Source organism: Drosophila hydei, unplaced genomic scaffold (assembly GCF_003285905.1).
Source record: "Drosophila hydei strain 15085-1641.00,03,60 unplaced genomic scaffold, DhydRS2 tig00000063-arrow-pilon, whole genome shotgun sequence".
NCBI classification, from domain to species: Eukaryota; Metazoa; Arthropoda; class Insecta; order Diptera; family Drosophilidae; genus Drosophila; species Drosophila hydei.
Window position 1 is genome coordinate 8652752 of NW_022045657.1, and position 12970 is coordinate 8665721.

Here is a 12970-nt window from a genome sequence, read left to right on the forward strand (position 1 = left end):
CTAGTGAACCTATTTTTCGCGCTCGAGCTACTGCCAGTGTTGGTAGACACTCATTGTTGCTGCTGCTGCTTCTTCGCTAACAGCTGGCGGCTTAATAATGACGTCACAACATCCGTTTCCAGTGGAAATTCTTGGGTACACACGCCACGACTTAGTCTCAGTTGTCAATGTGGCGCGCAATTACGCGTATACCAAAAACACTTGAGTCACTTGGCCAAGGTGTCGCAGTGCTACCTCAGCAGTTCCAACATTCCCAACTGTACAACAAACACAACAACATCCGCAGTATAACCAATTACCCCAGCTTACACAACGAAGCGTCTCTCATAAAACCGAAATACAGAATGTCAAGTGTGAAGCCAAAGGTTGTTTTTGTATTAGGCGGCCCCGGTGCTGGCAAGGGCACGCAATGCTCGAAAATTGTCGAACGCTTTCATTTCGAACATTTGTCCGCTGGCGATTTGTTGCGTGAGGAACGATCACGCGAGGGCTCCGAATATGGCCAGCTAATCGAGGATTACATACGCAATGGCAAAATAGTGCCCGTTGAGGTCACATGTTCGCTGCTTGAAAATGCGATGAAAAACTCAGGAAAGTCGCGGTTTCTCATCGACGGATTTCCCCGCAACCAGGACAATTTAGATGGCTGGAACCGCCAAATGTCCGACAAGACAGATATGCAGTTTGTTCTCTTCTTCGATTGCGCTGAAGACGTGTGCGTGACGCGCTGCTTGGGACGCGGCCAGAGCGGCTCCGGCCGCACCGACGACAACATGGATAGCCTGAAGAAGCGTATACAAACGTACAACAACGACTCGTTACCCATCATCAAGTACTTTGAGAATGCCGGCCAGGTGAAGACCATTGATGCCAGCCCCGATGCAGACAAGGTTTTCCAGCAAGTGGAGCGTGTGTTTGTCTCTAATGGTTTCCAATGAATTTCTATGCGGATCTACCTATTCAATGAGTTGACGGTCTAGTTTGAATTGTATGTGTGTTTCCTAATGTGTGTAATCTTAATTGTATATCCCTCCCTTACTTAAATATATATATATTTACGCTTGTTATCATAATTAGCAATACGATATTTTTGCGTGAGGGAATTTACGGGCATATCAAAGATAACAATTTTGTTGCTTAAAAATAACAGCGTCTAGCATATAAAACGGCAGGTGAATGCGATGATTAACTAATCCTTGCGCAGCTTGTCCAGACGCGCTTGTAAATCGGCATCTGCATCGGACATGGGTGTTGAACCACCGCTGCCGCCACTTGCACCACCACCAGCTGCACCGCCACCACCACCAGAAGCTGGTCCGCCGCCTGCTCCACCTGCAGCAACAGCTGCAGCTGCTTTCTGTGCACCCGCTCCACCTGCTATGGACAGCGACCCAGAGGCAGTGGGTAGATCGCCTAATTGTTCGCCCAGCTGTAGGCCCAGCTCGTCAAGCACTTGGGAAACAACGGCATCGGTCTCTTCTTCATCGCCCTCATCTTCCATGGCATCGTCGATGGCGTCGTTAATCATCTCCTCCTTCATGTCCATCATCTCAGATTGCTTTTCGAAGTCTTGGAGTATCTTTTGTATTTGCGGGAGATTCAGTTGACGATTCATGTTCTGCATAGCCTTGGTGACACCTGCGAAAATAGCGATATCATAAGTAAGATATGAATCATCGATGGAAACCTTCTCTTCCCTTACCTTTCATTGCTTGTGCCATTGTGTTTTGAGATTTGAGCGTTTGTATTTTAAGCGAGACCGCTTGAATGTTTGCCTTCATAAGCATAAACTTCTTGGAATACCGACGCGTGCGCACTAAATCCTTGGCCATGATCTTGACCGCATCCATTTGGCCCTCTTTGGCCATTTTCTTGATGTCGGCAATGATTTTCTTTTCTTGTTGGTCCATTTTCATACGCTCACGATCCAAATCGCGCATTGCCTTATTCAAAGCGCGCTGATTCTTGCGCAGCATCTCATCCGGTGAGATCTTTTTACCAAAAAGCCAATCCATTTTGCCAAATTAGTTTCTATTTACGACTTAAGAACTGTGCAGGAATGAACTTAAGAATTACTCATCAAAACAACAAATGATGGCATAGCGTTGCCACTATGCCATCAGTTGGTTAACAGAATTTCTTTTTACTTAACAGAAAACTCCCATCATTAACAGTTCTGGTTAGAATGCAGACAAAACAGCTACAAGCATACATATTTCTAAGTTACTTACAACAAACTTTTACATTGATTTTAATTTTAAAAAATTTAATTTCTGTATTTGTTTGCACTTCAAGCAGAAAATTAGAATGATTTGTTAAGTCGACAACTTGGTGTAGGATTGTGAACACCATACTTCGCATTACGCTACAGTACGCGGAAAATGTTATGTTTACGTTGTTCGTTTAGTGCTTACGTTAACATCTGCATAGCTCAGCCTCACAACAAGTTTTGAGTTTGTGTTTCAGTTTTCTAATCAACAATGAAGGAGTTCGACGATTTCAATTTTAGCGTGGATAAATGTAGGAGTTGCAGTCATATAGTCCGACTTGCTTTAAACACTTTATTTTTAAATTCGCATAGACACCAAGGAGTTGACTCGGGAATGTGTGGGAGGAAGCGATTTGCAGCAGCGAAAAAAGGAAATCGAAGCCTACAATGAACAAACGTCAGCAACGCTCAAGCAGACCTGCAAAAAGAACTATATGCAGTTTATACAAACGGCCAAGGAGATCTCACGTAAGCGATAAATTTGTTTGTACATTGTCAGTTTTAATATCAGCTTACCAACAGACCTGGAATCGGAAATGTACCAGCTGTCGCATATTCTCATCGAGCAACGCAACATTTTGGCCACCATGACCGATGGGAAGACGAGCAGCCACCTGAAAGCGGACAGCATCGAGGCCGAGAGCAGTGCGGCCACTGAGGATGTGGAGAACAGTCAAGCGACGCGCGCCGTAAAGGAAATGGTGCAGGGCTTTAATGGGAATCTTGAAGGAAAAACGTTCCTAAACGAGGGAGCCCTTATTGAATTGGATGCCAATGATTACCGGCCCATACAGCGCGTGTTCTTTTTTCTGTTCAACGATGTGCTTATTGTGTGCAAAGTGAAGCATGATAAGTAGGGCACCCTCAACATAATCCTTAAATCTTCTGACTTAATATGTATGACAAATTGCTTGCAGGCGCCTGGAGTTTCTTACGGAATTCGATCCCAAGAAGATAGCCGTAATCAATATTAAAGATCTGGATGGCGTTAAGAATGCCATCAACATTATAACGCCGGATGGTTCCAAGATATATCAGAGCATCACAGCTGCCGGCAAGAGCGAATGGATTGAGAAATTGGAAGATGCTTTTCGCTTTGACCAGCAAAAGAAACCAAAGAAGGGACAAGCACCGCAGCCACCAAATCGCTCCAAACAACAGCAGCAGCAACAGCAATCCCAATCGAAAAGTGCCACGCCCGAGAAATTACCTGAGCAAAGTCCCACAGATACGCAACCAAAATCCCTCGAGGATGAAACACCCGAATGGCTAAGCACGGCCAGCGAGGAAATTCAAACACTGGTGGCTCAACGTCACTTCGAGGACGCACAGTCCTTGATCAAGCGCACCCAGGAGTTTCTTAGCGTTGCCCAGCACAAAAAGAAACTGCTCCAGGCGGACGTAATTGAGGCGAAGATTAAGCAGCAGGAGCAAAAGCTTACAAATGTGCTGCTCCAGGAACTGTCCAACAGCCACAATCGCAATTTACAAATTGCACTGCGTGAAGTTCGACGACCTCTCAAGATACTTGTCGAAATGGGTCGCTCTCGACAGGCGAGTACCACATTACTAAAGGTCTGTACGGTTAGTCTTCGTGTGGCACAACGCGAGGCGCGTCGTAACAACGCAGAAATATCGGAACTTTTCTTCTGCGACTTAACGCAGGTGGCATGCGATTTTCTTAGCGCCTTTGAGCAGCAGCCAGCATGTGTTAGCGGTGAGTTAACCATGTCGTTAGATACTCACATTATTCTAAATCTTAACCTTTTAGCTCTCGTCGTGTGGTGTAATGCGGAACTGCAGTACTTTGCCAGCCAGTTGATCAAACACTATCTGACAAAGGGCACCTCCTTGGAGGCAGTGGCCAAGTGCGTGGAACGCGTGCGCAAGCCGGCCACGAAGCTAACCGAAATTGGCTTGGATATAAGTTACCATTTGGAGGGTCTGTTGCGTACAACGCTCGAGTCGCTTATTGAGGAGTCTAAACAGCGCTTGTTGGATGCCGTGGGTCGCACCGAAGAGAGCTGGCAGCCGTACAATTTGCAAACGAAATCAAATTTGAAGCGATTGTTGCTAGAATTGGATACGTTAGGCATTGATATACGCGGCCAGACCACTGGTGACACATGGCTGAATCTTACCCAATCCACAGTCGTTTTTATACGTCAATTTCTGCTACTGACCGAACATTGCGGCTGCCTGGGAAAAGGTGAAACGCTGCTGCAGAGCCTGGAACATCTGTTGCGCGATCTGTTTTTGGCGCATCATGCCCTGAAGCCACCCAGCGATATGTCGATGGATGTGAGTAGATCATGAAATCACTTGTCCGTCATAAACCTCGTAATAACTTGTAACCCATAACTCATAGCCCAACTTTGTGATGAAGAACAAAATCTTTCTGGTGGACAATTTGCTGCCCATTGCCATTGAGAAGTTCCGCAAGACATCAGGTCGCCAGTGCGAGACACTGAGGGAGCTCCACACGAAGCTTTCTCGTCAACACGGTGCGCCAGTGCCGCGTCAGCGGAGCGTCTATACGACCGACGTTTTTTAATAAGAATAGACGACTTTACTTTTGATTACATATATAATTTTTTATTTTTCTTTTTCGTTTTGCTTCAATTATTTATAATATAATTATATACATATATAACCACAATAATAATAATATTTGTAAAATTAAAAATCGAAGCGTGTGCTGCACTCTATTCTCTGTTATTTGCTTATTACAATTTCCTCTGGGCGCGAGATGTGCCCACAAATATATATATATATATATATATATATATATATATATATATCCGATTCATTTCTATATAAACTAATGTGTAAACAAGTTTCTTTGTTAAATTATTATTTTGTGTTCTTGTTTTTTTTAGCTGCACAAAACATAGGATTTTACAATGTTTGGATTTGAAAAAAGATTGGATTGTTTTTTTTTTTTGATTTTTCAAAATTACATACAAGCAAAAGCTGGCTGCTTTGGCGCCCCCGACTATTGTTGTATGGGTGTGTGTGTGTTTGCGTGTGTTTGTTATGTGCGGATGTGTGGACGTGCTGTTGCGGCGGCGCCCGCTTCGTTTTTTGTTATTGTTGTTATAATTTATAATGTAAAATTCTTAACTAAACTCCTTATTAATTATATTAATTTATATATATATATATATATATATATATATATATATATATATATATATATATATATAAATATACATATATACTTTTTCTGCATGCAAATGTGTTTTGTGTGCGAAGGGAAGGAAATTGGGGGCGTCTCAGGACACAATAAACAGAATTGGCAAAAATTAAAAACATAATTTTGTTATGCACACGCAATCATTAATCATTAATTAGAAAAAAAAAAGAAAACCTTCGCTGCCGACATACAAACACATAGACAAACTAAAAGCACTCACATTTCTGACACATCTGGTATTCATAATCTCAACGCTCCAGCAATGACTAATCCATGCTGGGTCCATAATTAAAAAGGACCCTGCACTTAATTCTTTTCATGAGCGTAGTAGGTAACGCAGACTGTTTTTACTCATTTTTGTTTTTTATTTCTTTTTTTTGTAGTTTTTCTCTTTTTGTTTTCCCGTTCTGCTGCACTCTATATTCCTCATTTTTATTATTATTATTATTATTATTATTTTGTTTTAGGTTTTTACTTTGCAATTTGTGTTCAACTTTTTATTGGACTTAGCCTAGGCTTATAAGCTACAAGTACGCTTAATTTTTTATAGGTTTTTCTTTAATTTTGTTTTATTTTTTATTTATATTATAGAATTTTTACTTCGCTCGTATGCACCGCGTTGCTGCCACTGCGTTTTTGCTATTATTTCTTTGTTTGTTTGTTATTAGCATGCTATCGAACAATGTGTTTTTTTCATTTTTATTATTTTTTTATAGTTGTAATAAAAACCTATATACGCTTATTACAAAATGAAAAGTGTGGATTCCCTCTGGTGTTCTTTTGTTTTGTTTGTTATTGTAGTTTTTGTTTTAATAAATAACTTCATAGACAGTAGCCTTTTTATCGCCTGAACCCGTCACAATATATTTGTCGTCAGTTGATATGTCGCAGCTAAGTACGGATGATGTTTCCTTCGACTGCAAACGATACAAAGAACAAAAAACACAACAATTAGCAAATATAAACTGATTATAATTATATACACATAAATGGATATATATACAGATAGATTCTCAATTGTTTTCGAGGTGTAAATATTTGAGGTTTTATTATAGAGTAAGACTGGTTTTGGCGGTTCTCCGAATCAAATCGGTAGACTAACTTTTAAAACTTAATTTTTTGTTTAAAACTGGCGTTTGAGATCGTCGATTAAATCACTCACCTGGAATATACTGGCACCATATGGTGTTCGCCATGCGTTAAGCAGGTTGTCTTTGCCGGTGGAAACGAACCATTTGCCGCAGGTGGCAAATCGCAGCGACAGAACGCAGCTCTCGTGCAAATGCAGCTGATACTTGTCTGGTTTCGAAGCATGCAAAACTTCCACATGTGAATTCTCCATACCCACGGCCAACCAGTCACCTGTTATTAGAGTGGAATACATAAATTATTACGTGTTTTATGGTCTCGTAATCTATACGAGAAAAGACGTATCTATAAAACAAACTAACCTGTGGGACAGTACCCAAGCGAAAATATTTGAGAACTGAAGTCGTGTTGCTGCAGTTGGCGACCTTCGCGCAGGTCCCACGAGCGCACTGTGTTGTCAAGACCGCCAGTCCATAATCGTGAGCCATCCGGACTGATGTCAATGCATGAGGCACCGTCTGTATGACCCTGGAACTGACGCACCAGTATCTCATTGTGTAGATCCCAGACAGCGATGTTGCCATCGCTGCAGCACGAGAAGCACACCTTCGAATCGGGACTGATGGCGAGCGCATAACAGGCAGGCGCTGCTGAGGTTAGCTCGGCCTTGATGCGTGGCGTAGGACTGGCCAAATCCCATATCGATAGATTTGATGCTTCGCCACCGACAATAAGTGTGCGTCCATCCGGCAGTAGCTTCACCGAGCGTATATAGTTATCGCGCTGCAGGCAATCCAGTTGGCTGACGGGGTTCTTATTGCCTGGCTGTGAGATGTCCCACACTTTGACGCAGCCCTTACCACCCGTATAAACATATTTTGTAGGATTTGAAATAGTCACCGCACAGACGACCTCGCCATGCGATAACGTGTTTATTTGTCGCGCATGTCTTGGTATTCCAACACCCACCAACGCGTCCGGCGGGAATGGCACCGGTTGCAAGCTACCCTCGCCGTTCATATGGAAAGAGTATGCACTGTTCCCAAAAGAAAACCAACATTAGTTATACATTAAACGTAGAAAACTTTATATTGTGCTGTACTTACGGCTTTCCACCAGTTAGTGCCGAGGGATGTGGAATGCCGTTTGTTCGTACATGCGCATGCGGATCGTACGGCAACGGCGGTCGTCCATAGGCGGGATCCGATGGTGGACGCTGATAGGGATCCGCCGGTCGCTGATACGGCGACGCTGGATAGCCAGCCGGCGGTGGGCCACCTTGTTGCATCATTTGTTTAGGATTTGCGCCCTGAGATGGTGCTGCAGCGTTTGGTGTCGGTGTGCGTGCCTTTGCTCCCGGTGTGCCCGGCTTATCCATCTAATAGTGAAATAAAAAAACATCAAAAATTGAATAAGATTTTTCCACCGGCAAGAATTTGGTCTTATTCGATAGTAGATTTATAGGATAGAATTATATTTGACAAGTGCACAATATTCTTAAAAGAAAACCAAATACTGTATTCGCGCTTACATCTTTTGTCTTGAGGCTGGGTGTTGAACGCGAAGAACTGGAGCCGGACCGCGAGGGCGGACGCTCCTGTTTTATGCCACTGCTCCCCGGTTTGTCCAGACGCTCGCCGTTTAAGCTCTCACGATCGCGCACCTCCATGGACACATGTTCGCCATTAGGACGTGGTGAGTGGGATTCCTACAAGGGTTATTGAAATGACAGTTATTTCACGGTTTTTAAATCTATATTCGTATAGTATTTTTTTTGTTTTGAGGAATTTGTTGCATGAATATCAGGGCCGACACTCAACTCACCATTTCATTTGCAACATCTACGACTAAATCTTGATCGCTTTTCTCGCCTTCATCGTCCTGCAAATAATTTTGAAAAAACAAACAAACACAATAAAACAAAATTCGTACAACGATAACATCAACAACCCAAATAGCAATTCAGTTGTTAATTGCACTAGTCTACAAATATAATTAATACATTTCTTTTATAGTTTTCATTTCGGTTTTATGAAGCGCATGAATTAACAGAGGATTAGAAATAGACAACAACAACTACGTATGAGGTAGGCTACTATATATTATAGGAATATGTTTTTTTTTTTTGTTTTTGGTGAGTTGAGAGGCAGCAACAGCTGATGACACAATGATACGAGTATACTAAATGATATATACGTTTATTATAACTAGATACTCACTTGCAGTTTCTCATCTTTTCGACGTTTCGAGTCGTTCTCAATGTCCAGCGGCGAGCGCGTACGGTATTTCTCACGATCCGCTGGCGAAACCGAATTGCGCTGCAACATTACAAATTGTTCGATTAGTATTTGACAATACCTTCAAGTTTCAAGTGCTGCTACTTACCAGGCGCTCTTCAGCGCCCGCTGGTCCCTCCAAGCCCATGGGCTTTATGTCCGGCCTTTGATGCTCTGGCGGCGCTTTGAGCAAGCCCTGTGGCCCATGTGGCAAGCCCATTGTTGCACCCAATGCAAACGGATTTAGTGCACTCATCGGTTGTGGCGGTCCGCCTGGCACCTGTTGTGCGTGTATTTGTTGCTGCAATTGAAAAGCCGCAGGCAGTTAGTTAGTTGTTCAAATGCTGATTTTGGTGCAGGCGCTTAAAATGTTCTGTTATTTGGCTTTGGGACGTGTAACAAAGGCTATTTTGATGTAGCTGTGCGTGTGTGTGCATACAACACCAACAACATCGACAAGTAGAACAAGCGGCAGCGATTTTGACTTGACGCATTGTTTAAAAAAAATACAAAAGAATGAACAACACCTTGTAGAGAGGCGAGCGAGAAATAACGCAACAAGCAAACAAACAAACGAACGCAAATGGCAAATTACAAAATAATAATCACTTACTAAAAGTTGTTGTATTCCATGTTGCTGCTGATGCTGCTGCAGACACACGCATGCCGCACGCACAAGCCCATCGTTTAATTATAGTATATACAGTTTGTATATAATTATTACAATATAAAAATAAATTAAACAAGTTGGTCGAGCAGCTTGGTAAATTATAATGCTATCGCTAACCTATCTAATCTTAAAAAAGTGAATATATAATATTTTGTTTTGCATGTTGGGATTGAACAATAATTGAGATTAACTTCTGCAACATAACTCAATGGACAGTTTATTATATTTAAAGTTATTAAATTTACTATCGAAATTATTAAACCAGAAACTGAAATAATGCTATTGCTGTATAAAGTATGTAATCCATTTTGCATATAACTAGACGAATAAGTCGTTCAAAAAGGCTAATATGTCTATATGTTGTATTATTTTGCGATCTGGGTAACAAAATTTTTTAAAATTATATCTAAATATTTGTAAATAAGTTTATTCTTAAGAAAGTATTCTGTACTTGCCACTTGGTGAACAAGGCAGAGTCAACTTACCCCAATGATCAGATTCAATTCCTGCATTGTGACTTGCTTCGCACGCTCTACCGCCTGCAGCACTTGTTGCTGATGATCGGCCTGTAGGAATGGAAGTAGCTGGTTGATTAGTGTGTTAAGACGCTTCGCGATTTCCGTTTGCTTGTGCATTTCCACATTAAGGCCATAGGACATTTCATAGTACTGCATTGAACATGTGGGAGAGAAGGATTAAAAACCATAATGAAATTGAAAGTTCATCAATTAAATATATCTTTACCATAACATAATGGCGCTGCATTTCGGTCTTTTCGTTCGCCAGCTTCTCGCACTCCAATTTGATGCTGAAATTCACAGGAAAAATAATCAAAAGGGCAAATTAGTTTAGTTGAAAGAAATCTCGGGCAGCGCTTCCGTCGTCGCGCCGGCTAAAAAATCCTATGACCAGCGCATATGGCGCGCTGCCTGGCAAACCGGTTTACACAGCCAGAGATATACGAGGTTGAAAGGCAGCAATAGCCCAGCAGAGCATGTGCGCATGAAAAACCTACAGCAATCAACATTCTTTTTCTTTTTATATATATTTTAGTAAATCTGAAATCGGACATTCTTTTTACGAATTGAGAATGGAAATACCAGTACGAATATAAATACGCAATATATCCATGAAGCAGGAAAGGACGTTTCCATGACATCATTCGCCACATTGATTTGTCATGTGAACTGATTAACTATATTTCAGGAAGCATGCGATAATTATGTATTAATATATACATATATGGTTTCATGAATTTTTTAAAATCCCATTAACTAATCTTTCGCGATGTTCTGCTGGGAGTTCCTATTGCGAAATTGTATGCCGTAGACACTTGCCTGTGATATTGCGCCTGTAGAAAATTGAACTCCTCCTTGATGCGCTCCAATGTATCGGCAATGGTAAATTTGATTGGGCCCTGAGGTGGTGGTCCCTGTACGTATTGAAGATGGACATGGGGGCGAAACACAATTAGCAAAACACTTGATTGGGTCCCAATGCAATCTGTAATACTTACCCCGGCGGCGGGGTGACGCACCGGTGCGGGATACATTGTTGTTGAGTTGGCGTTGTTGTAATGCCTGTTTGATTGTTGCCCAAGAAGCGACGGGATGAACAACAAATAGTAATTGTAGTTTGTTGTATCGTAATTTTTTGTATATATATTTATATATTTTAGTAGAGCGAATTGCTTATGCTTCCTCTTCCTGTTGGCAGCGCGCCGCTGCCCGCTGCTGCTGGCACCCTGAGATTAAACTCTCCTCTGCCGAAATTAGCAGCACTAGCACCGGAACATGTATAAAATTTTGCAAGCGTTTAATTGCTTTTGTTGTGATTTTAAATTTAGTTCAACTCATGCGTTTCCATATTGTCTAGCATGTTGCGGGTATCCTGCAATGTGAATTTTACGTTTATTAGTTATTGGTCGTTATTTTGCACCATTTTTTCAATACGTAGAATCTCACGCACGCACACACATATACACACAAACATAAGCGCGCTCGCATATTCTTGAGCATCTCAGCAATGGCAGCCATGCCAGCAACAACGAGTGTACACACATACAAACAGAGGACGACGCACGTACGAGGGTATGAGTGTGAGTGTTTACCGCCGAAAAAATCAAACGCACAGTTGCATGTGCCTGGGCGAAATGTTACGCAAAAAACAAGCATGCGACATAGGGTATAAAATGATCGTACACTTCTTTGGCAGCATAAGATATTCTTGTTGAACTATTTCCACATTATCGTGGCATGTAATTTTTGCAAAAGCAATGCACGCTGGCCGCACGCTCTGCACAAACAAATGTACCCCGTGCAATACATATACAGATAGACTGCAATTACGCAGGGTTGCCACCTTTAACTGAACAACAATTACTGCCACTAGTCAGCCGCACCAAGAGCTTGATTATTTTTTAATATATAACCTTTTGTCTTCATGTACTTTGGACAGTTAAGCAATGAAATAAAATAATTTTTGTAAAAGCAATATAGTATCCCAAAAGAAAATGTGATTTCCTGGCAACACTACTTGCTTGCGACAGCGAGTTGCTCACTCACATATACACAAACAGACAGACAGACTTATACACGCGCGCGCACCCTAAACGGACGAGTGACAAAACTCACACAAACACAGGCGCACACACGAGCGCAGCGCAAAAGAAAAATTGGCCCAACAAAAAATAAACAAAAGCAATTAAAAAACGGAGTAGTTGGCAGTACCAATTTTCATTTGGGCATTTAGCTTGCCGTACAATTGCACATTTTATTGCCACTTTGTGTGCGTACACATACACTGCACTGATATTTGCATGTGCCGATTTTTTCAATGCAAAAAACGTAATTTTTTACTCGAATTCTACCCGTAAAAACTGGCCTCTTCAACCGACCGACCGACCGACTCGCTACGTCTGACAGTCAGCCTGAGCGTCGTGTATGTGTTGTGTGGCGTTCTCGTTCTCGTCTCTATTTTTTCGCATCTGCTTTAGCCGTCTATTTTGCACTTAGATTTTCGGCTGCATTTAATTGAAATTCGAGATAGTTTTGTACTGTCCGAAACGCACAATTACATATAAATGTTGATCAACTTTACTGCCGATTTGTTTTTAAATTGCGAACGTGATTTTAATGCGTGGAAAAAATAAAAAGCCGACGATATATCGCTAGATATATCTCATCACTTTATTATTTAGGTATATCGCCGGGCCTCCATATTATATCGACACTCCACTTTGATTTATCGATTTGAGTGGTTCGTGAATGTTATCGAAAATTTGTATTTATCGTTTATGCAACATTGTTGAGAACGAAAAGGGATTAATGGGGCGCGCAGTGGACGTTTAAAAATCAATGCAATATAATATATTTATCACACAAGCTAATATTAATCTAATCTATAAAATAATAGAATAAATAAATAAAAAGTTTTCTTTTCATTATAAGAATATAAGAAATATAAAAATA

The 12970-nt window shown here is 41.5% G+C and overlaps 4 protein-coding genes across 5 annotated transcripts; 2 read left to right on the forward strand and 2 right to left on the reverse strand.

The window, feature by feature from the left end:
- The first annotated feature begins 57 nt into the window (after positions 1-57).
- Positions 58-951, forward strand: LOC111595153 (UMP-CMP kinase). Its single transcript, XM_023308735.1, has one exon. It carries the CDS (start codon positions 168-170, stop codon positions 936-938), a length of 771 nt encoding a protein of 256 aa, XP_023164503.1. The 5' UTR covers positions 58-167; the 3' UTR covers positions 939-951.
- Positions 952-1167: 216 nt separating this feature from the next.
- On the reverse strand, positions 1168-2101 carry LOC111595154 (charged multivesicular body protein 2a). Its single transcript, XM_023308736.2, has 2 exons — positions 1703-2101; positions 1168-1638 (listed from the first exon to the last, which is right to left on the reverse strand). The coding sequence occupies exons 1-2, from the start codon at positions 2013-2015 to the stop codon at positions 1190-1192; spliced, it is 762 nt and encodes a 253-aa protein (XP_023164504.1). The 5' UTR covers positions 2016-2101; the 3' UTR covers positions 1168-1189.
- A 313-nt stretch (positions 2102-2414) lies between these two features.
- On the forward strand, positions 2415-4878 carry LOC111595152 (exocyst complex component 8). The gene is made up of 6 exons (XM_023308734.1): positions 2415-2520; positions 2582-2737; positions 2792-3122; positions 3187-3986; positions 4041-4570; positions 4638-4878. The coding sequence occupies exons 1-6, from the start codon at positions 2481-2483 to the stop codon at positions 4821-4823; spliced, it is 2043 nt and encodes a 680-aa protein (XP_023164502.1). The 5' UTR covers positions 2415-2480; the 3' UTR covers positions 4824-4878.
- Positions 4879-6221: 1343 nt separating this feature from the next.
- Positions 6222-12433, reverse strand: LOC111595167 (protein groucho). 2 transcript variants are annotated; one of them, XM_023308748.2, is made up of 13 exons: positions 12262-12433; positions 11017-11390; positions 10838-10932; positions 10245-10308; positions 9986-10168; positions 8940-9131; positions 8774-8872; positions 8379-8435; positions 8086-8262; positions 7661-7932; positions 6917-7590; positions 6628-6827; positions 6222-6382 (listed from the first exon to the last, which is right to left on the reverse strand). In XM_023308748.2, exons 2-13 carry the CDS (start codon positions 11050-11052, stop codon positions 6275-6277), a joined length of 2157 nt encoding a protein of 718 aa, XP_023164516.1. In that variant the 5' UTR covers positions 11053-11390; positions 12262-12433; the 3' UTR covers positions 6222-6274. The 2 variants fall into 2 exon arrangements, with proteins under 2 accessions (XP_023164516.1, XP_023164515.1); XM_023308747.2 differs by having other exon boundaries at positions 12230-12433.
- Between the last annotated feature and the right edge of the window lie 537 nt (positions 12434-12970).